A 22,001-nucleotide genomic window follows, 5' to 3' on the forward strand; every position below is an offset into this window, starting at 1 on the left:
ACTTTTTTGTTGACCCTGCTGTTTGCATCTTTGATTATCTGCAGTAGACTTGTTTTCATTGTGGTTGATCTACAAGTTTAAACATAACAAGTACAACCTATTCCTTCTTACCTTTAATTACATCAGGACTTTTTCATGCAGTTACTACAGTATTTCAGGTAACTCATTTTTCAGATTAAGCACAGTTACTTACCGTAACAGGTGTTATCCAGGGACAGCAGGCAGATATTCTTGACTGATGGGTGACGGCACCGACGGAGCCCCGGTACGGACAATTTTAGAGTGATTGCACTCTAAGAACTTTTCAGAAAGTTCTAGCTCGGCCGCACCGCGCACGCGCGAGTGCCTTCCCGCCCGACAGAGGCGCGCGGTCCCTCAGTTAGTATAAGCCAGCTAAGAAGCCAACCCGGGGAGGTGGGTGGGACGCAAGAATATCTGCCTGCTGTCCCTGGATAACACCTGTTACGGTAAGTAACTGTGCTTTATCCCAGGACAAGCAGGCAGCATATTCTTGACTGATGGGTGACCTCCAAGCTAACAAAAAGAGGGATGGAGGGAAGGTTGGCCATTAAGAAAACAAATTTTGTAAAACAGATTGGCCGAAGTGACCATCCCTTCTGGAGAATGCATCCAGACAATAATGAGATGTAAAAGTGTGAACTGAGGACCAAGTAGCAGCTTTGCAGATTTCCTCAATAGGAGTGGAACGGAGGAAAGCTACAGATGCTGCCATTGCTCTGACTCTATGGGCCGTGACAGAACCTTCCAGTGTCAGTCCGGTCTGAGCATAACAGAATGAAATGCACGCTGCTAGCCAATTAGACAATGTACGTTTCGAAACAGGACGTCCCAATTTATTCGGATCAAAGGACAGAAAAAGCTGGGGAACTGATCTGTGGGGTTTCGTACGCTCCAGATAGTAAGCAAGAGCCCTTTTACAATCCAAAGTATGCAGAGCTTGTTCCCCAGAATGAGAATGAGGTTTTGGAAAGAAAACAGGTAGAACAATGGATTGGTTGAGATGAAATTCAGAAACAACCTTGGGGAGAAACTTTGGATGTGTACGCAGAACCACCTTGTCATGGTGAAAAACCGTAAAAGGTGGATCTGCAACCAGTGCATGAAGCTCACTGACTCTCCTGGCAGAGGTAAGAGCAATAAGGAAAAGAACCTTCCAAGTGAGAAATTTGAAAGGAGACGTAGCTAAAGGCTCAAATGGAGGTTTCATTAAAGCTGAAAGAACCACATTGAGATCCCAGATAACCGGAGGGGCTTTAAGAGGTGGTTTCACATTGAAAAGCCCACGCATGAACCTGGACACCAGGGGATGAGCTGAAAGAAGTTTTCCATGGACTGGCTCATGAAAAGCTGAAATGGCACTGAGGTGGACCCTGATGGAAGAGGACTTCAGGCCAGAGTCAGACAAAGAAAGAAGATAATCCAACAACGTCTCCACTGCTAGGGAAGTGGGATCAAGATGATGAAGAAGACACCAGGAAGAAAATCTCGTCCACTTTTGATGGTAACATTGTAGAGTGGCTGGTTTCCTGGAGGCATCCAGAATGGAACGAACGGGCTGAGACAAAAGAGTATCAGTCGAGTTCAGCCCGAGAGATACCAAGCCATCAGGTGTAGAGACTGGAGGTTGGGATGCAGAAGGGTTCCCTGCTGTTGCGTAAGCAGAGAAGGAAACAGAGGAAGAAGAAAAGGTTCCCTGGAACTGAGTTGAAGTAGAAGGGAGAACCAATGTTGCCTGGGCCACCTCGGAGCAATCAGAATCATGGTGGCTCGTTCCCTCTTGAGCTTGAACAAGGTTCTCAACATGAGAGGCAGAGGAGGGAAGGCGTACAGGAACAGATTCGACCAGTCGAGGAGAAAAGCATCTGCTGTTAGACGGTGTGGAGAGTAAAGTCTGGAGCAGAAAAGGGGCAGCTGATGATTGTGAGGAGCTGCAAAGAGGTCTATCTGAGGAGTGCCCCATTGATTGAAGATAGACTGCAGAGTTACGGGATCGAGTGTCCACTCGTGAGGTTGGAGAATTCTGCTGAGTTTGTCCGCTAAGGAATTCTGTTTTCCCTGAATGTATATAGCTTTCAGGAAGAGATGGTGAGCTATGGCCCAAGTCCAGATCTTCTGGGCTTCCTGGCATAAAAGGCGAGAGCCTGTCCCACCCTGTTTGTTGATGTAGTACATCGCAACCTGATTGTCTGTGCACAACAGAAGGACCTGAGGAAAGAGAAGGTGTTGGAAGGCCTTGAGGGCGTAAAACATCGCTCTGAGTTCCAGGAAATTGATTTGATGCTTCCTTTCCTGGGCTGACCAAAGACCTTGAGTCTGGAACTCGTTCAAGTGAGCTCCCCATGCGTACAGAGAGGCGTCGGTGGTGATGACTAGTTGATGAGGAGGCTGATGGAACAGAAGACCTCTGGATAGATTTGAGGATACCAACCACCATTGAAGAGACTGACGAAGAGATGATGTCACAGATATGTGTCGTGAGCAAGGATCCGACGCTTGGGACCACTGGGTAGCAAGGGTCCATTGAGGAGTGCGCAGGTGAAGACGGGCATGAGGTGTGACATGAACTGTGGATGCCATGTGCCCCAAGAGTACCATCATTTGTCTTGCTGAGATGGACGGCAGAGGAAGCACCTGGTGACATAGAGACTGAAGAGTCTGGAGACGATTGGATGGTAGGAAAGCTCTCATGAGGAGTGTATCCAGGATCGCTCCAATGAATTGAAGCCTCTGAGTGGGAATGATATGAGATTTGGGTAGATTGATCTCGAATCCCAGAAGTTGTAGAAACTGGATGGTTTGGTTGGTGGCCAGAAGGACTGCTTGAGCGGAAGTGTCTTTGATCAACCAATCGTCCAGGTAAGGAAATACATGCAGGTGGTGAGAGCGTAGAAATGCCGCTACCACAATGAGACATTTGGTGAATACCCTTGGAGAAGAGGCAAGACCGAAGGGCAGTACCTTGTACTGGTAATGACAATGATTGATCATGAATCGGAGATATGGTCTTGAGGTTACATTGATCGGTATGTGAGTGTAAGCCTCTTTGAGATCGAGGGAGCATAGCCAGTCGTTTTGATTTAGGAGGGGATAAAGGATGGCTAAAGAAAGCATCTTGAATTTTTCTTTTACTAGATGAATGTTGAGATCGCGAAGATCCAGGATGGGTCTGAGATCTCCTGTCTTTTTGGGAACTAGAAAGTAACGGGAGTAGAATCCCTGCCCCTTTTGATCTAGAGGAACTTCCTCTATAGCGTTCAGAAGGAGGAGGGATTGGACCTCCTGAATAAGGAGGGCCGATTGAGGACTGTTCAAAGCAGACTCTTTTGGCAGGCTTTGAGGTGGAAGAGTCTGAAAGTTGAGAGAGTAGCCGTGGCGGATGATGTTGAGGACCCATTGGTCCGATGTGATTACTTCCCACCGGCTGAGGAACAGAGAAAGTCGACCTCCTATAGGCTGAGGCAGGAGAGCAGGAATAGGGATACTGGCTATACTGTGGAGAATGAAGTCAAAAGGGCTGTGACTTCTGCTGAGGAGGTTGTTTTACAGCTTGTTGCTGCTGCTGTTGTCTGGGAGGCTGACGTTGTTGTTGCCTCTGACGCCTAGGTTGCTGAGCAGTGGTAGTCAATGGACGAGCTGTGAAGCGGCGTTGATAGGCCGATTGCTGCCTGTATGGTCTTGGCGGAGGAGGCTTCTTTTTATTCTTGAGCAGGGTATCCCAGCGCGTCTCATGAGCAGAGAGCTTTTGTGTGGTTGAGTCCATGGAATCCCCAAAGAGCTCATCCCCTAGGCATGGGGCATTGGCTAACCGATCTTGATGGTTAACATCAAGCTCGGATACCCGAAGCCAGGCCAAACGACGCATAGCTACTGACATTGCTGTCGCTCTGGATGTTAGTTCAAAGGTGTCATATATGGATCTCACCATAAACTTACGTAATTGTAGAAGAGACGACAAGCATGTGTGAAAAGCGGGATGCTTTCGTGAAGGAAGATATTTTTCGAAAGAAGCCATGGTGGTAAGGAGATGCTTTAAATAAAAAGAAAAATGAAAAGCATAATTACTAGCCCTATTTGCTAACATAGCATTTTGGTAGAGCCTCTTACCAAATTTATCCATGGCCCTTCCTTCTCTGCCAGGAGGGACAGATGCATATACACTGGCTCCTGAAGTCTTTTTAAGGGTGGATTCGACAAATAAGGATTCATGTGGAAGTTGAGGTTTGTCGAACCCAGGAATGGGAATTACCTTATATAGAGAATCCAGTTTACGTGGGGCCCCTGGGACAGTTAAAGGAGTCTCTAAATTCTTATAGAAAGTTTCCCTCAAGATGTCATGAAGGGGAAGTTTCAAAAATTCCTTTGGAGGCTGATCAAAATCAAGGGCATCCAAAAAAAGCTTTAGACTTTTTGGATTCAGCCTCCAAAGGAATGGACAAGGACTCACACATCTCTTTCAAAAAACTAGAGAAAGAGGAAGTGGCCTGTTTGGAGGATGGGTCAGGGACAGCCGAATCCTCCTCCTCTGAGGAACATTCGCCTTCAGAAAGAAAGGGTTCCTCTGAGTCTCCCCACAGATCAGGGTCCCTGACATGGGAAGAATGGTCCCGAGACTCAGGTGTCGACGTTTGCATGTGTCGGGTTTTGCGCACCGACTTACCCGACCTCATCGATACCGAGTCAGGAGAAGTTATCGGTCGCACCGGTGCCGAAGTCTGCACCGATTGATGGTGAGCTCTCGGCTCCGGTGCCAGGACTGGCATCGATACCGATGAGGTTAGGTGAAGCGGTACCGAGACAGTGGAAGCGGGTAACACGGGTTCCACAATCGGTATCGATACGGGTTGATCCACAACCGGTACCGGTGGCTCGGTGCGGACTGGCACCGGAAGGTTCGGTGTCATGATAGCAGGAAGGAGTCGTTCTAATTGCTCCTTAAGCTGCACCTGAAGGATGGCCGTAATGCGGTCATCGAGGGATGGCACCGGTACCGCTTTTTTTCTTCTGCGGTACCTGCGGTGCCGCTCGACGCCCCGGAGATGAGGAGCCCGATGTCGAGGGACTCACCTCTATAGGGGCGGAGCGCTTCCGCTGGCGTCTTACAGGCAGCAGGATTGGACTCACTGCACTCGAGGCCGGAAGACGTTCCAGCGGGGAAGGCTTCTTAGCCGGCTTACCTGACTGTTGAGATGCCGGTGTGGAATCACGCGGCGTCGAAGACGAGGGTGCCGACTGAATCGGTGCCGAAGCCGGAGTCGAAGGAACGGGGTCGGACATCTCGGCACCGAATAACAATCGCTGCTGAATTTGGCGATTTTTCAATGTCCGTTTTTTTAAAGTAGCACAGCGGGTGCAAGAAGAGGCCTGATGCTCAGGACCCAAACACTGTAAACACCAGTTGTGTGGGTCCGTGAGAGATATAGGCCTAGCACACCGCTGGCACTTTTTAAAACCCGGTTGAGGGGGCATGAAAGTAAAAACGGCTTCCGCCAAATCGAAGGCCGAGGCTTCGATGGTGGCAGAAGGCCCCGCCGGGGAAAACCGAAAAATAAAGAAGAAAAATGAAAGTTTTTTTTTTTTTTTTTTTTTTTACAAATGGAAAGAAAGAAAAAAGGCAATTTAAGCCAAAACGTTTACGCGAGCGGGAAGGCAAGTTAGGAGAAAATTTCAACAGCCGTTGAAAACGCGTCTTCTTAGCTCCGCGGAAACTAAGAAACTGAGGGACCGCGCGCCTCTGTCGGGCGGGAAGGCACTCGCGCGTGCGCGGTGCGGCCGAGCTAGAACTTTCTGAAAAGTTCTTAGAGTGCAATCACTCTAAAATTGTCCGTACCGGGGCTCCGTCGGTGCCGTCACCCATCAGTCAAGAATATGCTGCCTGCTTGTCCTGGGATAACTATTCTTATATGCCAGTACTAATATCAGAGAGAAATACCAACATGAACAACTAGCTCAGACTAATAAAAAGAGATTACATACTTGCCCTGATAAGCTCTAGACCAGTGTTTTTCAACCTTTTTACACCTATGGACCGGTAGAAATAAAAGAATTATTCTGTGGACCGGCATCGGTCTGTGGACCGGCAGTTGAAGAACACTGGGCTAATTCGTGGGCCAGACCCCACCCATCTCTACCCAATGTCCACCCCAGACCCCGCCCCCATAACAGTACTAATTGCACCTTGCACGTCCTGTGCCTCATCTGGAAGCCTTCCTTCTGACGTTGCAATGTCGGAGAGAAGGCTTCCGGTTCAGGTGCAGGACGCGCGTAGGAGCCGCTGCCCGTGGCTTTGTGCACTGAATCAGTGAGGAAGAAGGAGCTGGCTCGAAGATAATGCACCGTGGACCGGCGGTTGAAGAACACTGTTTTGGGCCTGATGCATATGCTGGCCCTGTGGACAGGCAGGAAATTTCTGTGGACCAGCACTGGTCCATGGACCGGTGGTTGAAGAACACTGTTCTAGACATTCTAGACAGATGGTTGTGTCCCTATGGCCACATGCCATCTGCAGAAGGAATCCACTCCGGATTTTTTCTCTGTGCCTCTGTTGTACTTTATTGTGCTCTCTAGCTCCACCTACAGTTAGTACCCAAGCAACAAGAACCACCAAATAAACGTGAAGTAGAGACACCTATGACAATCAAGTTTAGAAACAACCGTTCTGCTCAAGAAGTAACATGAGATCATCAACTGCAAACAGCCTCAAAGGATCTCAGAAACTACTCCCTCCGTATTCGCGAATTCCGTATCTATGGATTCGCTTATTCGCGGTTTTAAACCTGCAAATTATTTTTCATTTTTCAGGCTATTTTAAGCCCTGCAAGCCCCCCCTTAAGCTTTACCTGGTGGTCTAGAGGGTTTTCGGGGTAGGAGCGATCTTCCCACGTTCCTGCCCCGTGCAGATCACTCACAGGAAATGGCTCGAGAGACTATGGGAGCTCAAGATAGCCATTTCCTGTGAGCGATCTGCACGAGGCAGGAGCGTGAGAATTTCGCTCCTGCCTGAAAACCTGCTAGACCACCAGGTAACGCTTAAGGGGGGGGCTTTCAGGGCTTAAAATACCCAGGGGAAGTGGGGGTTAGGGGCAGAACTGGCCCGAATATTATTTGCAGTTTTTTAATATTCGTGGGCCGGCTCTGCCCCTAACCCCCGCAAATACGGGCTGACAGGAATTCAAGAAACAACTTGAAGAAGCACAAACAGACAGACAATAGGAAGGACAGGGTGGGAGTCTAGAATGTCTCACCTATCTACTGGAAAAGAGTTTACCAGGGTAAGTACATAATCTCTTTTTCCAGTGCAATAGGTTGAGATATTCTAGACAGATGGGACGTACAAAAGCAGTCCCCAAAAAGCTAGGGTGGGCTTGCTGTGCTGGCCTGTAAGACTGAGAACCCAAAGGCAGAGTCCTGTCTCGCTGCCACATCCACTCTGTAAAACTTGGTAAATGTGTGCAGAGAGGACCATGTTGCCGCCCTGCAGATCTCCTCAGGGGAGACAACTCTAACTTCAGCCCACGAAGAAGCCACACTCCAACATAATATTTCTGCCATTTACTAAGCCGTGCCGCAGAGAACCAGCATTTTCATTCAAACTATAACGGGAGATGCCTCTGAGGTTGCCCCTGATGAAGGACATGAAACGGGGCTCTGTAGGGCGATCAGCTGGCACTCCCTGAATATAATATTCCTTGATGAACGACATCGGTCTGTTGATTAAGATAAGTTCCTTTTTTCAGTAGCCTCATTGATTGTTGAAAAACTGATATATTGTTTTGGCACTGTAAGAACGTTTTTCAAATGATGCGATACTGTTATCAGTGACTTTGATTTCTTGAATTAAATTATTCAGGCACCAGGATATTTTGGGCTATTTAGCATGTTTTAAAACATTAAACTAAATAAGATTTGATTGGCTACAAGGTGTTTAATATGATGTTTGTGGGTGATTTCTGCCTGGCACTTATGGGTGCAATTTGCGGTATCAAACCCTGGTGAACTTGAGATAAATTCATATACAAGTTCTCATGAACTGATCAAACACCCTGCATTTAGCACTAAATTTCATTGATTTAAATCAGTCTATAAAGCCCTTATCCCTTATGGTGTCTCAAGAATAAGAGAGCAGGTCTTTTATGATTATTCACGTGAGCACCTTGACCCCTCTCATTTAGAGTAGGCTTTAATATCTTTGGTCTGCCATTTACCTCCCATCCAATGCCAAATTTTGGCAGAAACATTATTTTTACCTCCCATGTGGCTTGACGGAAATGGGAGACTGTTTCCCAGAAAGAATATAGGCTGAAAAAATGGCCCTATGGATCCATCTGGAAATTGTGGCCTTGGAAGTGAGAGCGCCCCGCTTAACAGAATGAGTCAGCACAAACAGGTTTCAGGCAACACCATTCCACGGAACTCTTACTAATAAGTATGACAACTTCTATCCTCTACCACTTTGATCACCACAAATCTGTCCTCTTACTTTCTCTTGATCTTTCATCTACCTTTGACACAATAGACCATAGTCTCTTACAAAGACTGGAAGCAATAGGTATTACTGATCAAGTTCTCCAGTGATTTTGATCTTTCTTTACCAATCGCTCATCAGTTTCACTCAATAATTCCTCTTCTGAAAACTTTACCATAAACTATGCAATTCCTCAAGGATCCATCCTCTCACCACTCTTGTTCAATATCTTTTTATCCCCTCTTATGATTCTCTGCCAATCCATTTGGTTTAATACATTAACTTATGCTGACGACATCCAGCTTTTGCACTCCATAGACTCAGAGAACCCTTTGAAGTAAGATTAAGCAATTAATCAAATTCTAAATAAAACTTGGAAACTTACAAACAAAGAAGAAATGGACAAAGATTTAATTGAAGACATTCACAAGATAGCTAAGAAAGGGGATTTTAGGTGATTTTAATATGCCGGACGTTGATTGTACAGGCCCAGCTCCGGGATTATCTAGAAGCAAGGAGATCTTGGATTCACTACAGGAAGAATTGTTCCAGCAATTAGTAATGGCACCCACGTGGTATAGAACTATTTTGGATTTTGTGCTTACAAACGGGAGAAGTGTTCCTGAGGTTACAGTGGATGATTATTTAGCATCTAGTGATCACAGAATGGTGAGATTCAATATCAAAATGCAGTATGAGGATTTACTCAAGATTGAAGATTCTAGACTACAAAAGAACTAACTTTGTCAAGATGGGGGAATACCTCAAGGATGAGTTAGTTAGATGGGATGAATGAAGTAGAAAAGCAGTGGGTGAAACTGAAAGAAGCTATCCTAAAGGCAACAAATCTTTATGTTAAGAAAGTGCATAAAAGGAAAAGAATGCCACTTTGGTTCTCAAATGCAGTAGCTCAAAAGGTGAGAGAAAAAAGGTTAGCCTTCATAAATTACAAGACATCACAGAAAGAGGAAAAAGGAAGACAGATAAAAATATGTGGGGAAGCTACAAAAAGCGGGAATGCGTTGCCAGAGGATGTGGTAAGAGCAGTTAATGTAGCTGGTTTTAAAAAAGGTTTGGCTAACTTCCTGGAGCAAAAGTCCATAGTCTGCTGTTGAGACAGACATGGAAGAAACCACTGCTTGTCCTGGATTGGTGGCATGGAATGCTGCTACTATTTGGGTTTTTGCCAGGTACTTATGACTTGGATTGGTCTCCATGAAGATGGGACCATTGGTCTGATTCAGTAAGGCTAATCTTATGTTCTTAAAAGCAAAGATACAAATGTAAGAAAAGATAGCCGATAAGGTAAAATTGGGGGGGGGGGGGGGGAAACATTTTTTAGATATGTAATTGATAGGAAAAAGTGTCAAAATGGCATAATGAGGCTCAAGAGTGAGGAAGACAAATACGTAGGCTATACTGCTTAACAATTATTTCTTTTCTGTGTGTTCACAGATGGAAGACTTGGGGGTAAGACCACAAAAAACAAACTGTTGATAGACAGTCATGGAGGGATAGTATCGGGTTCTATAATGCAGTACTAAAAACAGCTAGGAAAAATTTTTATGGTAACAAAATTATTAGATCCAACAACCAAAGCAGTACTCTATTTAACATCTGGTGCCCTCTAACTTCTAACGATGATTTGTCAATTCACTCTTCCCCCCTAGCAGCGGATGACTTAGTGAAATTTTTTAATGAAAATGTTGCTCCATCCTTGCCAGTTTAGAGGCAAAATGAAGTGATTTGAAGGTTCTGGAAAACTTTTTAAAAAAAGGAAATCTATGACTATCGCAGCAGCATTTTAGCGCCAAAAACCAGCTTCAAAATGCTTTGACAAACAAAAAATGATTTTGGGATTTTGAAGGTGGGGAAACCTAAGGGAAGGAGCAGAAACTTGAAAAAAAAAAAATAGTTTTCAAGACCCTCCGCCAACTTTCCTCATAGGCTGTAACAGCCTTACTCACTGTGATCTGTGCTAGAAATGTGATGCCTGCTTGAACGCCAATGCTAGCTGGACCTGGGAGAAGAAATCACTGCCTCAAATGGACCACTCCTCCAACACTGAATCTTCAGGCTGCCACTCGGACCGGTATCAAACAGAGCCTCGAATCCCTATGGGCATGAAAAGGGGGGGGGGGAGTGTCAAAACGCAGCCAACACCCTGCAGAGCCTCCTTTTGATGTCTAATAGCCTGCGCTCAAACTCCTGTGAAACAGTAGGCGAGCAATGCTTCAAAGAGAACGAACCCTGAGCTTCAGAAAAGTTTCTGAAGGCTGCTCAACAGGTATTGGCCTTTCAGCTGCAGACCTCAGTCTGCTTCTTCTCCACGCAAGCAGAGCTGGACCGTCAATGAGGGGAGTTCAGAGCACCAAAATACATTTTAAAAAACTGGAAAAAATAAACAGAGCAAATCAGAAAGACTCCTTCCGGATTGCGTGCAAAAGTAAAAACTGAAATGGGCAGAAGAGCCTTCTAGCAAAGGAATAATAATAAATTTTATTTTTGTATACCACCATACCAGTGAGTTCTAGGCGGTTTACATCAAGAACAGCTGGACAATCAGCGAATCATAAAAATACACCACATATACATATCATAAATACAAAACAATTAAGATATGAATTTATCAAATAGATAGGTTTTCAATGCTTTTCTAAAAGCCTGATAAAATTGAGCTTGAGGAATTAGGATACTCCACCAGGTGTTCATTTTACTAGCCTGGAATGCCAAAGTTTGATCAAAGAATCTTGTGTAGCAACAAGGTTTGGGTGATGGAAACGCAAACCAGTAAGATTTGCGTGTATTCATGTTCGTTCTATGAAATTCAAAATGAGATACAAGATAAACTGGAGCTAAACCAAATAATACTTTAAAACAGGTACAACTAAATTTAAACAAAACTCTTGCCTCAAACGAAGTTGTCTATAATAAGAGCTATCATGGTCGTATTTTTTAGACTCAAAGATCAAATGAACTGCTGAGTTTTATATTATTCTTAATCTGTTAAGAATTTTTTTATGAGATCCCAAATAAATTATATTACAATAATCCAGGACAGACAGGACTGAAGACTGAACCAATAGTCTAAACGACGCTAGATCAAAGTATTTCTTAATCGTGCGCAGTTCCAAAGAACAGAAAAGCATTTCTTTATAGAAACATAGAAATAGACGGCAGATAAGGGCCAAGGCTCATCTAGTCTGCCCACCCCAATGACCCTCTCCCCTACCTTTCTCTATGAATAGATCCCATGTGTCTATCCCATTTGGCCTTAAAATCAGGCACGCTGCTGGCCTCAATAACCTGAAGTGGAAGACTATTCCAGCGATCAACCACCCAATCTGTCTGGTCATCTAAGGTTAAGTTGCACTACATTTTCATTGATATTATCATTAGGACAAGCTAAAAAGAACTTCGGTTTTTCGGGGTTAAGTTTGAATTTAATGGTCCATTTCTCTATTTGAGCCAGAATTACTGAAATCTGATGTTTTATATCTACCATAAATGACATCATTGTGATAAGTACAGTAATATCGTCGGCACAGATGTAAAATTTAACTTTCAGATTTTGTAATAAATTACCCAACGCAACTAGGTAAATGTTAAACAATGTTGGCGCTAATGGAGAGCCTTGTGGGACCCCAAAAGGATTACTCCAAGAAAAAGAATATTTACCAGCACTAAATACTTGATAGAATCTATTTTTCAAAAAACCTGAAACCATTTTCTAACATTTCCTGAAATACCGATTGAGTCCAGACAGACCAACAAGATCTCATGACCGACTAGATCAAATTAACTGCTCAAATCCAGCTGAAGTATTAGTGCACTGGATCTCACGCTAAACAGCCCATGAAGATGGTCCATCAATGAAGCAATTACAGATTCAGTACTAAATCCTGAACAAAATCCAGATTGAGAAACCTGAAGAACATCAAATTTTACCAATTCTGTGTTAACTAATCCTTCCAATAACTTCGTAAAATAACGGAATACTGGCAACAGGTCTATAATTAGAATCACTGGTAATAGATTATTTCGTTTGTTTTTTTTAAATAATCGGTATTACTAGGATATGACCTATCTCCTTTTGAAACAAGCCTTCTCTCAAAGAAAAAAATGATCCATTTAAAAAGATATACTTTAAAGGTAAAAGAAGCATTCTTCAGGATGTTAGATGGACAATTATCCAATCAACAATTGGATTTTGTATATCGACTGAATAGTTTACAAAAAAGTGATCAATCAGGAGCATTAACTTGTTGCCAACTCATATCAGCCCTAACACCATCACCAAATTGTAACATATTCATACAAAGGTCCTTGTCTATCACTTGACTGAAATTCAATCTCAAGTTAATGATTTTATTCTTAAAAAAACTTGGCAAGAACCTCAGAAGATGGTGGACTTTCAGTCTTTGGATGCTTTTTAGATTCAATATCATACAAATTATTAACCAGTTTAAACAGTTCTTTGCTATTAATATTTGTCGCCCCAATTTTATGGGCATATAATTTAGCTTGTTTCTCCTTAATTAAGTTCTTATAAACTTTCAACTTTAGTCACCAATTTAACTTGTCTTCTATTTTACCCAATTTTAACCAAAAGCTGGAGTGAATTTCTGCATGGCTCGCGAGCATGGGCTTTTACCCATCTGTCCAGAATGACATCTATTGAATTAGAAAATGATTTAAATATAAAATCATAACTGTTTGATGCTCATGTAGATGGGATCAGACATAGTTCAGAGGGATGGGGCAGGGTGGAGACAGAGTTTGAAGGGAAGGGGCGAGGACAGAATTTGTAGGGGTGGGGACCCACATTGCTGCAGACAAGGGCCTAGTTGGGAACAAGCCTGACCACTACCCAGTGGGCACTAATAAGTGCTGGCTGGGAGTTGCACAGCCCTAGTTTCACACTCAACTAACCCTAACTAATGGACTGGGAGCAGAAGCGAGGCCTTTAGGCTAGGCCAGAGGATCTGTGCACAGAGGAACTAAGCCTAGGACCAGCACCTGGTTGAACACCTTTACAAATCTGTTGGAGGTAAAGAAATAGTGTAAAGTTTCAGCAGACTATATCCTGGTGATCTCGTGTAAGTTTCAACTTTCTACCCCTGTGTGCCAGTAGGAGAGGAAACATAATCCCACTTGTCCATACTGGTGTGGTTGGGATGCTAAAGAAATGTCTATTAATCAACTCCATGGAATTATCTTCCACGAGTAACATCATTTGCTGCTAATCTCTGAAAGACAAGTATATGAACAGCTAGGTATCAGAAAATTGGAATGCACTGCCACCACTATCTGCTCTCCCTGATGCTATAGAGAAGAAAATGTTATTTCTGCTCTCTCTGGATCAACATCTGGCTATATTGCAGTGTTCTCAAACTCGCATCCCGCCAGGTACTATTTTGAGGCCCTCAGTATGTTTATCATAATCACAAGTAAAATAAAACTGTTTCTTGATCATATGTCTCTTTAGCTGTAAATTACAATATTATTATTAAGACTTAGCCAAAAGGATCTATTTATAAACTATAAAAGAGTTTTACCTCATGCAAAGTTGTCATTTCTTTAATAAGACACTAACTATTTTTTTCTGAGGCCCTCCAAGTACCTACAAATCCAAAATGTGGCCCTGCAAAGGGTTTGAGTTTGAGACCACTGCTATATTGTATAGCAGAAAGATGCTGCACACCTTCTTGCTGTAGCCAGTGTCTAAACCTTTATGGATAAAACTGCCCTCTAGCAGATGAGCTCTCATTCAGACCTTTCACACATAAATAACAAAAAGTACAAATACAAAGAAATGAGGTTCTTCACCCACCCCACACTCCAGATGGGATGCCTGCAGGCTTCTTGTGATTACTCTGCTTTCCAGCCTCAGGATTCAGAGATGGCTGCAAGAAAAAAACAATTATTTACAAATATAGTGAGATGGTAAAAGATAGTAACATGGACTCAACTTCAACTGTCCTCTTTTGAAACCCAGGTCTTGTTGTACTTGAACTCTGTGAGATAACTAGGAAAATACTAGAGGTGACACACAAGAGCAAAGTGAAAGTAGGAGTAGAAAAGAAAGGTTAAGGCAATGTACAATATATTATACTAAATGGCTCAAAGAAAGAGATTAGTTTCTTACCATACTAATCTTTTCTAGTACATAGGTATGTCATTCTGGACAGTAGGGTATTCTCCCCATGCTTGTGAGCCAGATAGAAGAAATCCAAATACTCTCCAGGTTTAAACTCCTCTTCCCTCTACTAAGGGTTCTGGTGCACCCTTCAGTTTGTAGCAAAGCTGGCGATAGTCCTACGTCTTATAAAAATATAAGAAGGAGAGGTAAGGGAAGACTCCCCAAAATACAGTGCTGTTCTGCTCTGAAACTACAACCAACATGTTAAACATTGCAATGGACAATCCTACTCCTGGTAATCATAGAGAGAGAGAGAGAGAGAGAGATGCCAGACCATATGGCAAATGGAAGGAATTCAGGGTGCAAGTAAGAGAGGTGGTAATGGGACATAGATGCTAGACCTGCAAGGGAGGATTGGGGGTGGTAGAGAGAGTGACCAAGCCCAGAAATGGGGTGGGGAGGAAGAGATTCTTAGCCAGTGGAGAGAAGGAGAGAGTGATGCCAGGGGCCAAGGAGGGGATCTAGGGTGCAAGTGAGAGAGGGGTGGGATTTAGAGGGAGACAGAACTGCAGTTGGAGTGAAAGAGGAAACTAAGGAGGCTGGAACCTGAGAAAGGAAAAGGAAGGAATTTCAGAATAGGATAATTCTATGCAAAAACACTATAAATAAACTTTGCAGAATTTTGAAATATTGTGCGTAGAATTTTCAAATTTGTAAAGAATTCCGCCAGGAGTAAATCCAAATTTCGGAACAGATATACAAATCAGAAACATTTATGGAGTTCAAACATTCCCCGATGTTCTATAGCAATACATTATTCGTCATACCCTTGAGAGCTGACATCAAATTTGCTTGACTTCTTTGAAGGTGTGAATAAACAGAGGGTAGGGTTAAATGGTCATTTTTCTCAATGGAGGAGATTAAACAGTGGAGTGCCGCAGGAGTCTGTATTGGGACCAGTGCAATTTAACTTATTTATAAATGATCTGGAAATTGGAATGATGAGTGAGGTGATTAAATTTGCAGGTGACACTAAACTGTTCAAAGTTGTTAAAACTTATGAGGATTGTGAAAAATTGCAGGCGGACTTTAGGAAATTGGAAGACTGGGCGTCCAAATGGCAGATGAAATTTAATGTGGACAAATGCAAAGTGATGCGCATTGGAAAGAATAACTTGAATCGCAGTTACCGGATGCTAGGGTCCACCTTGGGGATTAGCACTCAAGAAAAGGATCTGGGTGTCATCAATGAAACCTTCTGCCCAATGTGCGGCGGCAGCCAAAAAAGCAAATAGGATGCTAGGAATTATTAAAAAAGGGATGGTTAATAAGACTAAGAATGTTATAAAGCCTCGTATCGCTCCATGGTGCGACCTTATCTGGAGTATTGCGTTCAATTCTGTTCTCCTTATCGCAAGAAAGATATAGTGGCGCTAGAAAAGGTTCAAAGAAGAGCAACCAGGATGGTAAAGGGGACGGAACTCCTCTCGTATGAGGAAAGACTAAAATGGTTAGGGCTATTCAGCTTGGAAAAAAGACAGCTGAGGGGAAATATGATTGAAGTCTACAAAATCCTGAGTGGAGTAGAATGGGTACAAGTGGATTGTTTTTTTACTCCGTCAAAAATTACAAAGACTAGGGGACACTCGATGAAGTTACAGGGAAAAACTCTTAAAACCAATAGTAGGAAATTTTTTTTCACTCAGAGAATAGTTACGCTCTGGAACGCGTTGCCAGAGGATGTGGTAAGAGCGGCTAGTGTAGCTGGTTTTAAGAAAGGTTTTGACAAGTTCCTGGAGGAAAAGCCCATAGTCTGTTATTGAGAAAGACATGGGGAAACCACCGCTTGCCCTATATTGGTAACATGGAATATTGCTACACCTTGGGTTTTGGCCAGGTACTAGTGACCTGGATTGGCCATCGTGACAATGGGCTACTGGGCTTGATGGACCATTGTTCTGACCCAGTAAGGCTATTCTTATGTTTTTATGAGCTTGTACCCTCCCCGAATAATCTCCAGCACTGAGTAGTCTGATAAGCTCTGCACCCAGACATCCACATAAGATGAAAATCTTCTGTCTATCCTCAGGAAGGCGGCTTAAGCCCTGGCATTATAGTGATAATTGGAGGTTGAAGAGGGATGAGAACCAGAGGCTTGGCTTCGCCTAGGTCCTGTGAATCTCTGCCATGAGGCTTCTCCTGAGTACTGTTGAAAGTGCCTGGAATTACAAACATTAGACTGCCCAGAACCTATAGAGGCTTGCAGTCTGTTGTCAGTCAGAGATTTGGGCCAGAATCTGCCACACTGGCCATCAGGTTGTCCAGACCCTTTCCAAACAACATCTGTCCTTTGAAAGGGAGTCTGCTGAGGATAGCCTTGGTGGTAGAAGCTCCTGCCTATTGCCTCATCCAGAGCATTCTATGGGCTAAAATGGAATAAGCTGAGACTTTGCTCATGACTCTGATAGTGAAAGGTCTGATGATATTGAAGACAGCATCAGCCACGTAAACCTCCTGGGCTAGCATAAGTTGAGGCAAAGGCTTGCCCTCTGCCAGGGTAAGCCCACACATCTTGGAATGACAAGCACATGCCAAAATGAGGCTGCTACAGCTGCTTAGAATCCTAAAGCCAAAGCGTCAAACTGTCATTTTAGGACCACATTCATTCTGCAATCTAGTGCATCCTTTAATACTACCTCTCCCTTACTTGGCAGGTATGTGCGCTTGGTTATCTAAGCCACCAAGGAATCCACCTTAGGCTGCGCTCTCACTCCACTAAGGAAAGACCACAGAGTGGAAGGAGCCTGCTGGGCGTCAGTAATTATCTCTAATAGTGCTGGAGGCTTGAACAGCCAATGTACAATGGGATCTTTCCCTTCTAAAGAGCCCCCACTATGTCCAGTGTACTCACTCCTGTATGTGACCCTATATCTCTCAGCAAAGACTTCTTGATCTGTGAGAGCAAAGGCATACAGACTGATCCCTCGCCTTCCAAATCGGTCACAAAGGTTCACAGGATCTTGGTCAGCTTCTGGCAATGTTGCTTATAAGCATAAATGCACCCTAAAAGCACAAGCCCCCCATGTGCAACCCCTGGTTTGCTGTCAAGACTTCATATGAGTGTCCCGGCTATTCAAATAAGCTCTCCACATCAAATTAACAAATTCAGGAGAAAAGGCATTACTAAGCAGCAGTACTAAGCAGCAGTAACTCTGCTTTAAGTCTCTTGGGCTCCACGGTTCCCATGCTCTTGCCACTGTTCTGGGGCTCTGGAAGGGCTTTCTCCCAGCAGACAGGTTCCCAAATGGTTCCTAGAGACTGAAGGGGAGGCTAAACCAGATACTTCCACCTCCCCTTCATGTGCTGTGCGGCACATGGTGCAAGGGTGCTCTTCAAGCGACCATCCAGTGCAACTCTGGCATGAATTAGGGGTAAAAGAGGCTGAGGATTACATCCCTGATGGTTTTGAGGGAAGAAAGGGTGATTTGAAGGTTCTGGAAAACTTTGAAAAAAAATTGGGAAATCCAAGATGGGTGCTGCAGCAGCGTTTTAGCACAAAAAAAACCCCCCAGCTCAAAAACAACTTATCCAAAAGTAAAAACAAAACAGAAAACAGGATTTTAGAGGTGGAGAAACTATAGGAAGTGGCATACACACTTAAAAACAGGATTTTCAGGGACCCCCCTTCATGATTTTGCCCATAGGGTGTAGTAGCCTTACTGTGACATGTGCTCTGAAGGTGCTGCAGCCTGTATCAGCTCTAAAAAGTAGCTGGGTATGGGAGAAGAAATTCTGCCAAAATCAGCCAGTCCTTCCATGCTGAGATCTTCGGGCTGCTAGTTGGACCGAGGCTGAACTGATCCTCAACCCCGCAGAACTACACACACAAAGGTGGGAGGTGAAATTGCAGCCAGCTCCCTGAAAAGCCCCGCCGAGTCCACTTCAGATGCCTAAGAGCATGCACTCAAGCCCCTACAATTCAGTTGACGAGCTAAGATACTAGGGGTACTGACCCAGACCTCCACAAAGATCTTTGCAGACTGGCTAAACTGGCCCCCAAGGGATTAACCTGCTGGCTGCAGACTGAAATCTGCTTCTTCTCCATGCAGGCAGAGTATTCCCCCAAACTAGGGAGCTCTAGTGGAGTGTTCTTCAACTGCTGGTCCACGGACTAGTGCTGGTCCACAGAAATTTCCTGCCAGTCCACGCAGTGCCAGCGAGATCAGGGGAGCTCCGACGTTTTGCTTCCCAGCTCTCAGTACTTGCCTGCAACAGCGCCAGTAGCATCAGCGCAGCGATTCACTTAGGCAGCCTTGAGTCCTTTGATGGGTCGCATCCCCTCTGAGGACAGAGGAAATTGCATCATCAGAGGCGGGCTGCGACTCAGCAAAAGCCCCAAGGTTGCCTAAGTGAATCGCTACACTGACGCAGGCAAGTACTGAGAGCTGCTGGGAGGGGAGCCGAGGGAAAGGGAGAAAACCGCTGTTGGAGGCTGGGAAGTTGCAGGATAAAGGGAGATCTGCTACTGGACCTGGAGGGAGGGAGGAAGAAGGAGAGATGCTGCTAGGAGGAGGAGGGAAAGGGAAGGAAACAGCTGGCAGGGAGATTAGAGGGGAAGAGGTCAGGGTGGAATGGAGAGATCAGATGAGGGAAAGGGGAGAGACAGGGGAATGAGAACGTAGAGAGATTGATGCTGGGAAGGCGTCAGCAGAGATATAAGGAGAAAGGAATAAAGATGCTAGATCTGGTGTAGGAGAGATAAAAATGAAGAGAGCAGTGAAGCTGGAATGAATCATGTAAAAAGGAGAGAGGGAGCGCAGGCTGGATGGAAAGAGGAGAGGGGCATAGAAAGGAGAAATTAGGTTCTTACCTGCTAATTTTCTTTCTTTTAAACCTTCCAGACCGGTACAGCTTCAGCTTACTGATGGGTATATATCTCATCATGACCAGCAGGTGGAGACTTAGACAAAACTTTGGAATAGCATATAATAGCTGACCCTCTCTATATTCCTTCAGTCTGCTGAATAGCCAAGTAGTACTAAAAACTATAAACAGAGAAAAAGAACATAAGAATTTTACTGCTGCTAGGTCAGACCAGTTGTCCATCCTGCCCAGCAGTCCGCTCACGTGTTGGCCCTAAGGTCAAAGACCAGTGCTCTAAATGAGTCCAGCCTCACCTACTTACATTTCAGTTTAGCAGGAACTTGTCCAACTTTGTCTTGAAACCCTGGAGGGTATTTTCCCCTATAACAGATTCCGAAAGAGCATACCAGTTTTCCACCACTCACTGGGTGAAGAAGAATTTCCTTATATTTATATGGAATCTATCCCCTTTCAACTTTAGAGAGTGCCCTCTCGTTCTCCCTACCTTGGAAAGGGTGAACAGTCTGTCTTTATCTATTAAGTCTATTCCCTTCAGTATTTTGAACGTTTCGATCAAGTTCCCTCTCAGTCTTCTCTTCTCAAGGAAGAAGAGGCCCAGTTTCTCCAATCTCTCATTGTACAGCAACTCCTCCAGCCCCTTAACCATTTTAGTCGCTCCTCTCTGGACCCTTTCGAGTAGTACTGTGTCCTTCTTCATGTATGCCAACAAGTGCTGGATGCAGTACTCCAGGTGAGAGCGCACCATGGCCCAGTACAGCGGTATGATAACCCTTCTCCGATCTGTTCGTGATCCCCTTTTTAATCATTCCTAGCATTCTGTTTGCCCTTTTCGCAACCGCCGCGCATTGCACAGACGGCTTCATTGACTTGTCGATCAGAACTCCCAAGTCTCTTTCCTGGGAGGTCTCTCCAAGTACCGCCCCAGACATCCTGTATTCATGCTTGAGATTTTTGTTACCGACATGCATCACTTTACACTTATCCCCGTTGAACCTCGTTTGCCATGTCGATGCCCATTTCTCAAGCTTGATTATGTCATGTTGCTGATCTTCACAATCCCTGTGTCTTCACTACTCTGAATAACTTCGTATCATCCGCAAACTTAATCACCTCACTCGTCGTACCAATGTCCAGATCGTTTATAAAGATGTTGAAGAGCATGGGTCCAAACACTGAGCCCTGCGGCACCCCACTGGTGATGCTCTTCCAGTCTGAGTATTGTCCATTTATCCCCACTTTCTGTTTCCTATTCTCCAGCCAGTTTTTAATCCAAGCGAGTATTTCACCCTCGATTCCATGACTCGCAATCTTTCGAAGTAGTTGTTCATGTGGAACCTTGTAGAAAGCCTTCTGAAAATCCAGATAAACAATGTCGACCGGATCGCCCTTGTCTATCCGCCTGTTTACTCCATTGAAGAAGTGTAGCAGGTTCGTCAGACAAGATCTGCCTTTGCTGAACCAGTGCTGGCTGGTCCTCATTAGACCGTGTCTGTCGAGGTGATCAATGATGCGGTCCTGTATCAGCGCCTCTACCATCTTTCCTTGTACTGAGGTCAGACTCACCGGTCTGTAGTTTCCCGGATCTCCCCTCGAATCCCTTTTGAAGATCGGTGTAACATTCGCCACCTTCCAGTCTTCTGGAATCTTTCCCGATTTGATCGACAGGCTGGCTATTAGTTGAAGCAGTTCAGCTATAGTCCCTTTCAGTTCCTTGATGACCTTCGGATGGATGCCATCTGGTCCCGGGGATTTATCGCTCTTTATCCTATCAATCTGCCTGTGTACCTCCTCTAGACTGACCGTCAACCCTGTCAGTTTCCCGTCTTCATTTCTAGCATATAGCCTGATGGGTTCCAGTATATTGCGTATATCCTCTTCGGTAAATACAGATGCAAAAAATGTGTTCAGTTTGTCGGCGATTTCTTTGTCCTCCTTTAGCACTCCCTTTATTCCACAGTCATCCAACGGGCCCCACCGCTTCCCTTACGGGTCGTTGCCCCTTAATGTATCAAATGAACAGCTTGAAGTTTTTTGCCTCCTTGGCTATTTTTTCTTCGTAGTCTCTTTTGGCCCCTTTTACCGCCTTGTGGCACCTGTGTTGATGTTGTTTGTGCTTATTCCAGTTTTTGTCTGTTTTTAACCTTTTCTATTCCTTAAGCAAAGTTTTCTTGTCTCTGATAGCTTCCTTCACCTCTACAGTGAGCCACGCCAGTTCTTTGTTCTTTTTCCTCTTGGATCCTTTGTTGATACGTGATACATGTAGATTTTGCACCTCGATGACTGTCCTTAAAAAGGGACCAAGCTTGCTCTAGCGTTTTTACAGTGCTTATCCTCTTCTTAATCTTCTTCTCCACCATGAGTCTCATCCCTTCATAATTCCCTTTTCGGAAGTTCAATACCGTGGCCGTTGTTCTGGACTGATATTTCACCCCTGCATCCAGTTTGAAGTGGCTCATGTTGTGATCGCTGTTTCACAGTGTCCCTTCTACTTCT

General features: G+C 44.5%; 1 protein-coding gene across 8 annotated transcripts in view; it reads right to left on the reverse strand.

Moving 5' to 3' along the window:
* The window catches only part of GPBP1L1 (GC-rich promoter binding protein 1 like 1), a 200,037-nt gene that overhangs the window by 71,511 nt on the left and 106,525 nt on the right, over positions 1-22,001 (reverse strand). For all 8 annotated transcript variants that reach the window (XM_033915400.1, XM_033915406.1, XM_033915407.1 and 5 more), the window contains exon 6: positions 14,316-14,388. In XM_033915400.1, the coding sequence (XP_033771291.1) occupies positions 14,316-14,388 (73 nt within the window). The remainder of the gene's footprint in view (positions 1-14,315; positions 14,389-22,001) is intronic.

Source organism: Geotrypetes seraphini, chromosome 12, assembly GCF_902459505.1.
Source record: "Geotrypetes seraphini chromosome 12, aGeoSer1.1, whole genome shotgun sequence".
Lineage (NCBI taxonomy): Eukaryota > Metazoa > Chordata > Amphibia > Gymnophiona > Dermophiidae > Geotrypetes > Geotrypetes seraphini.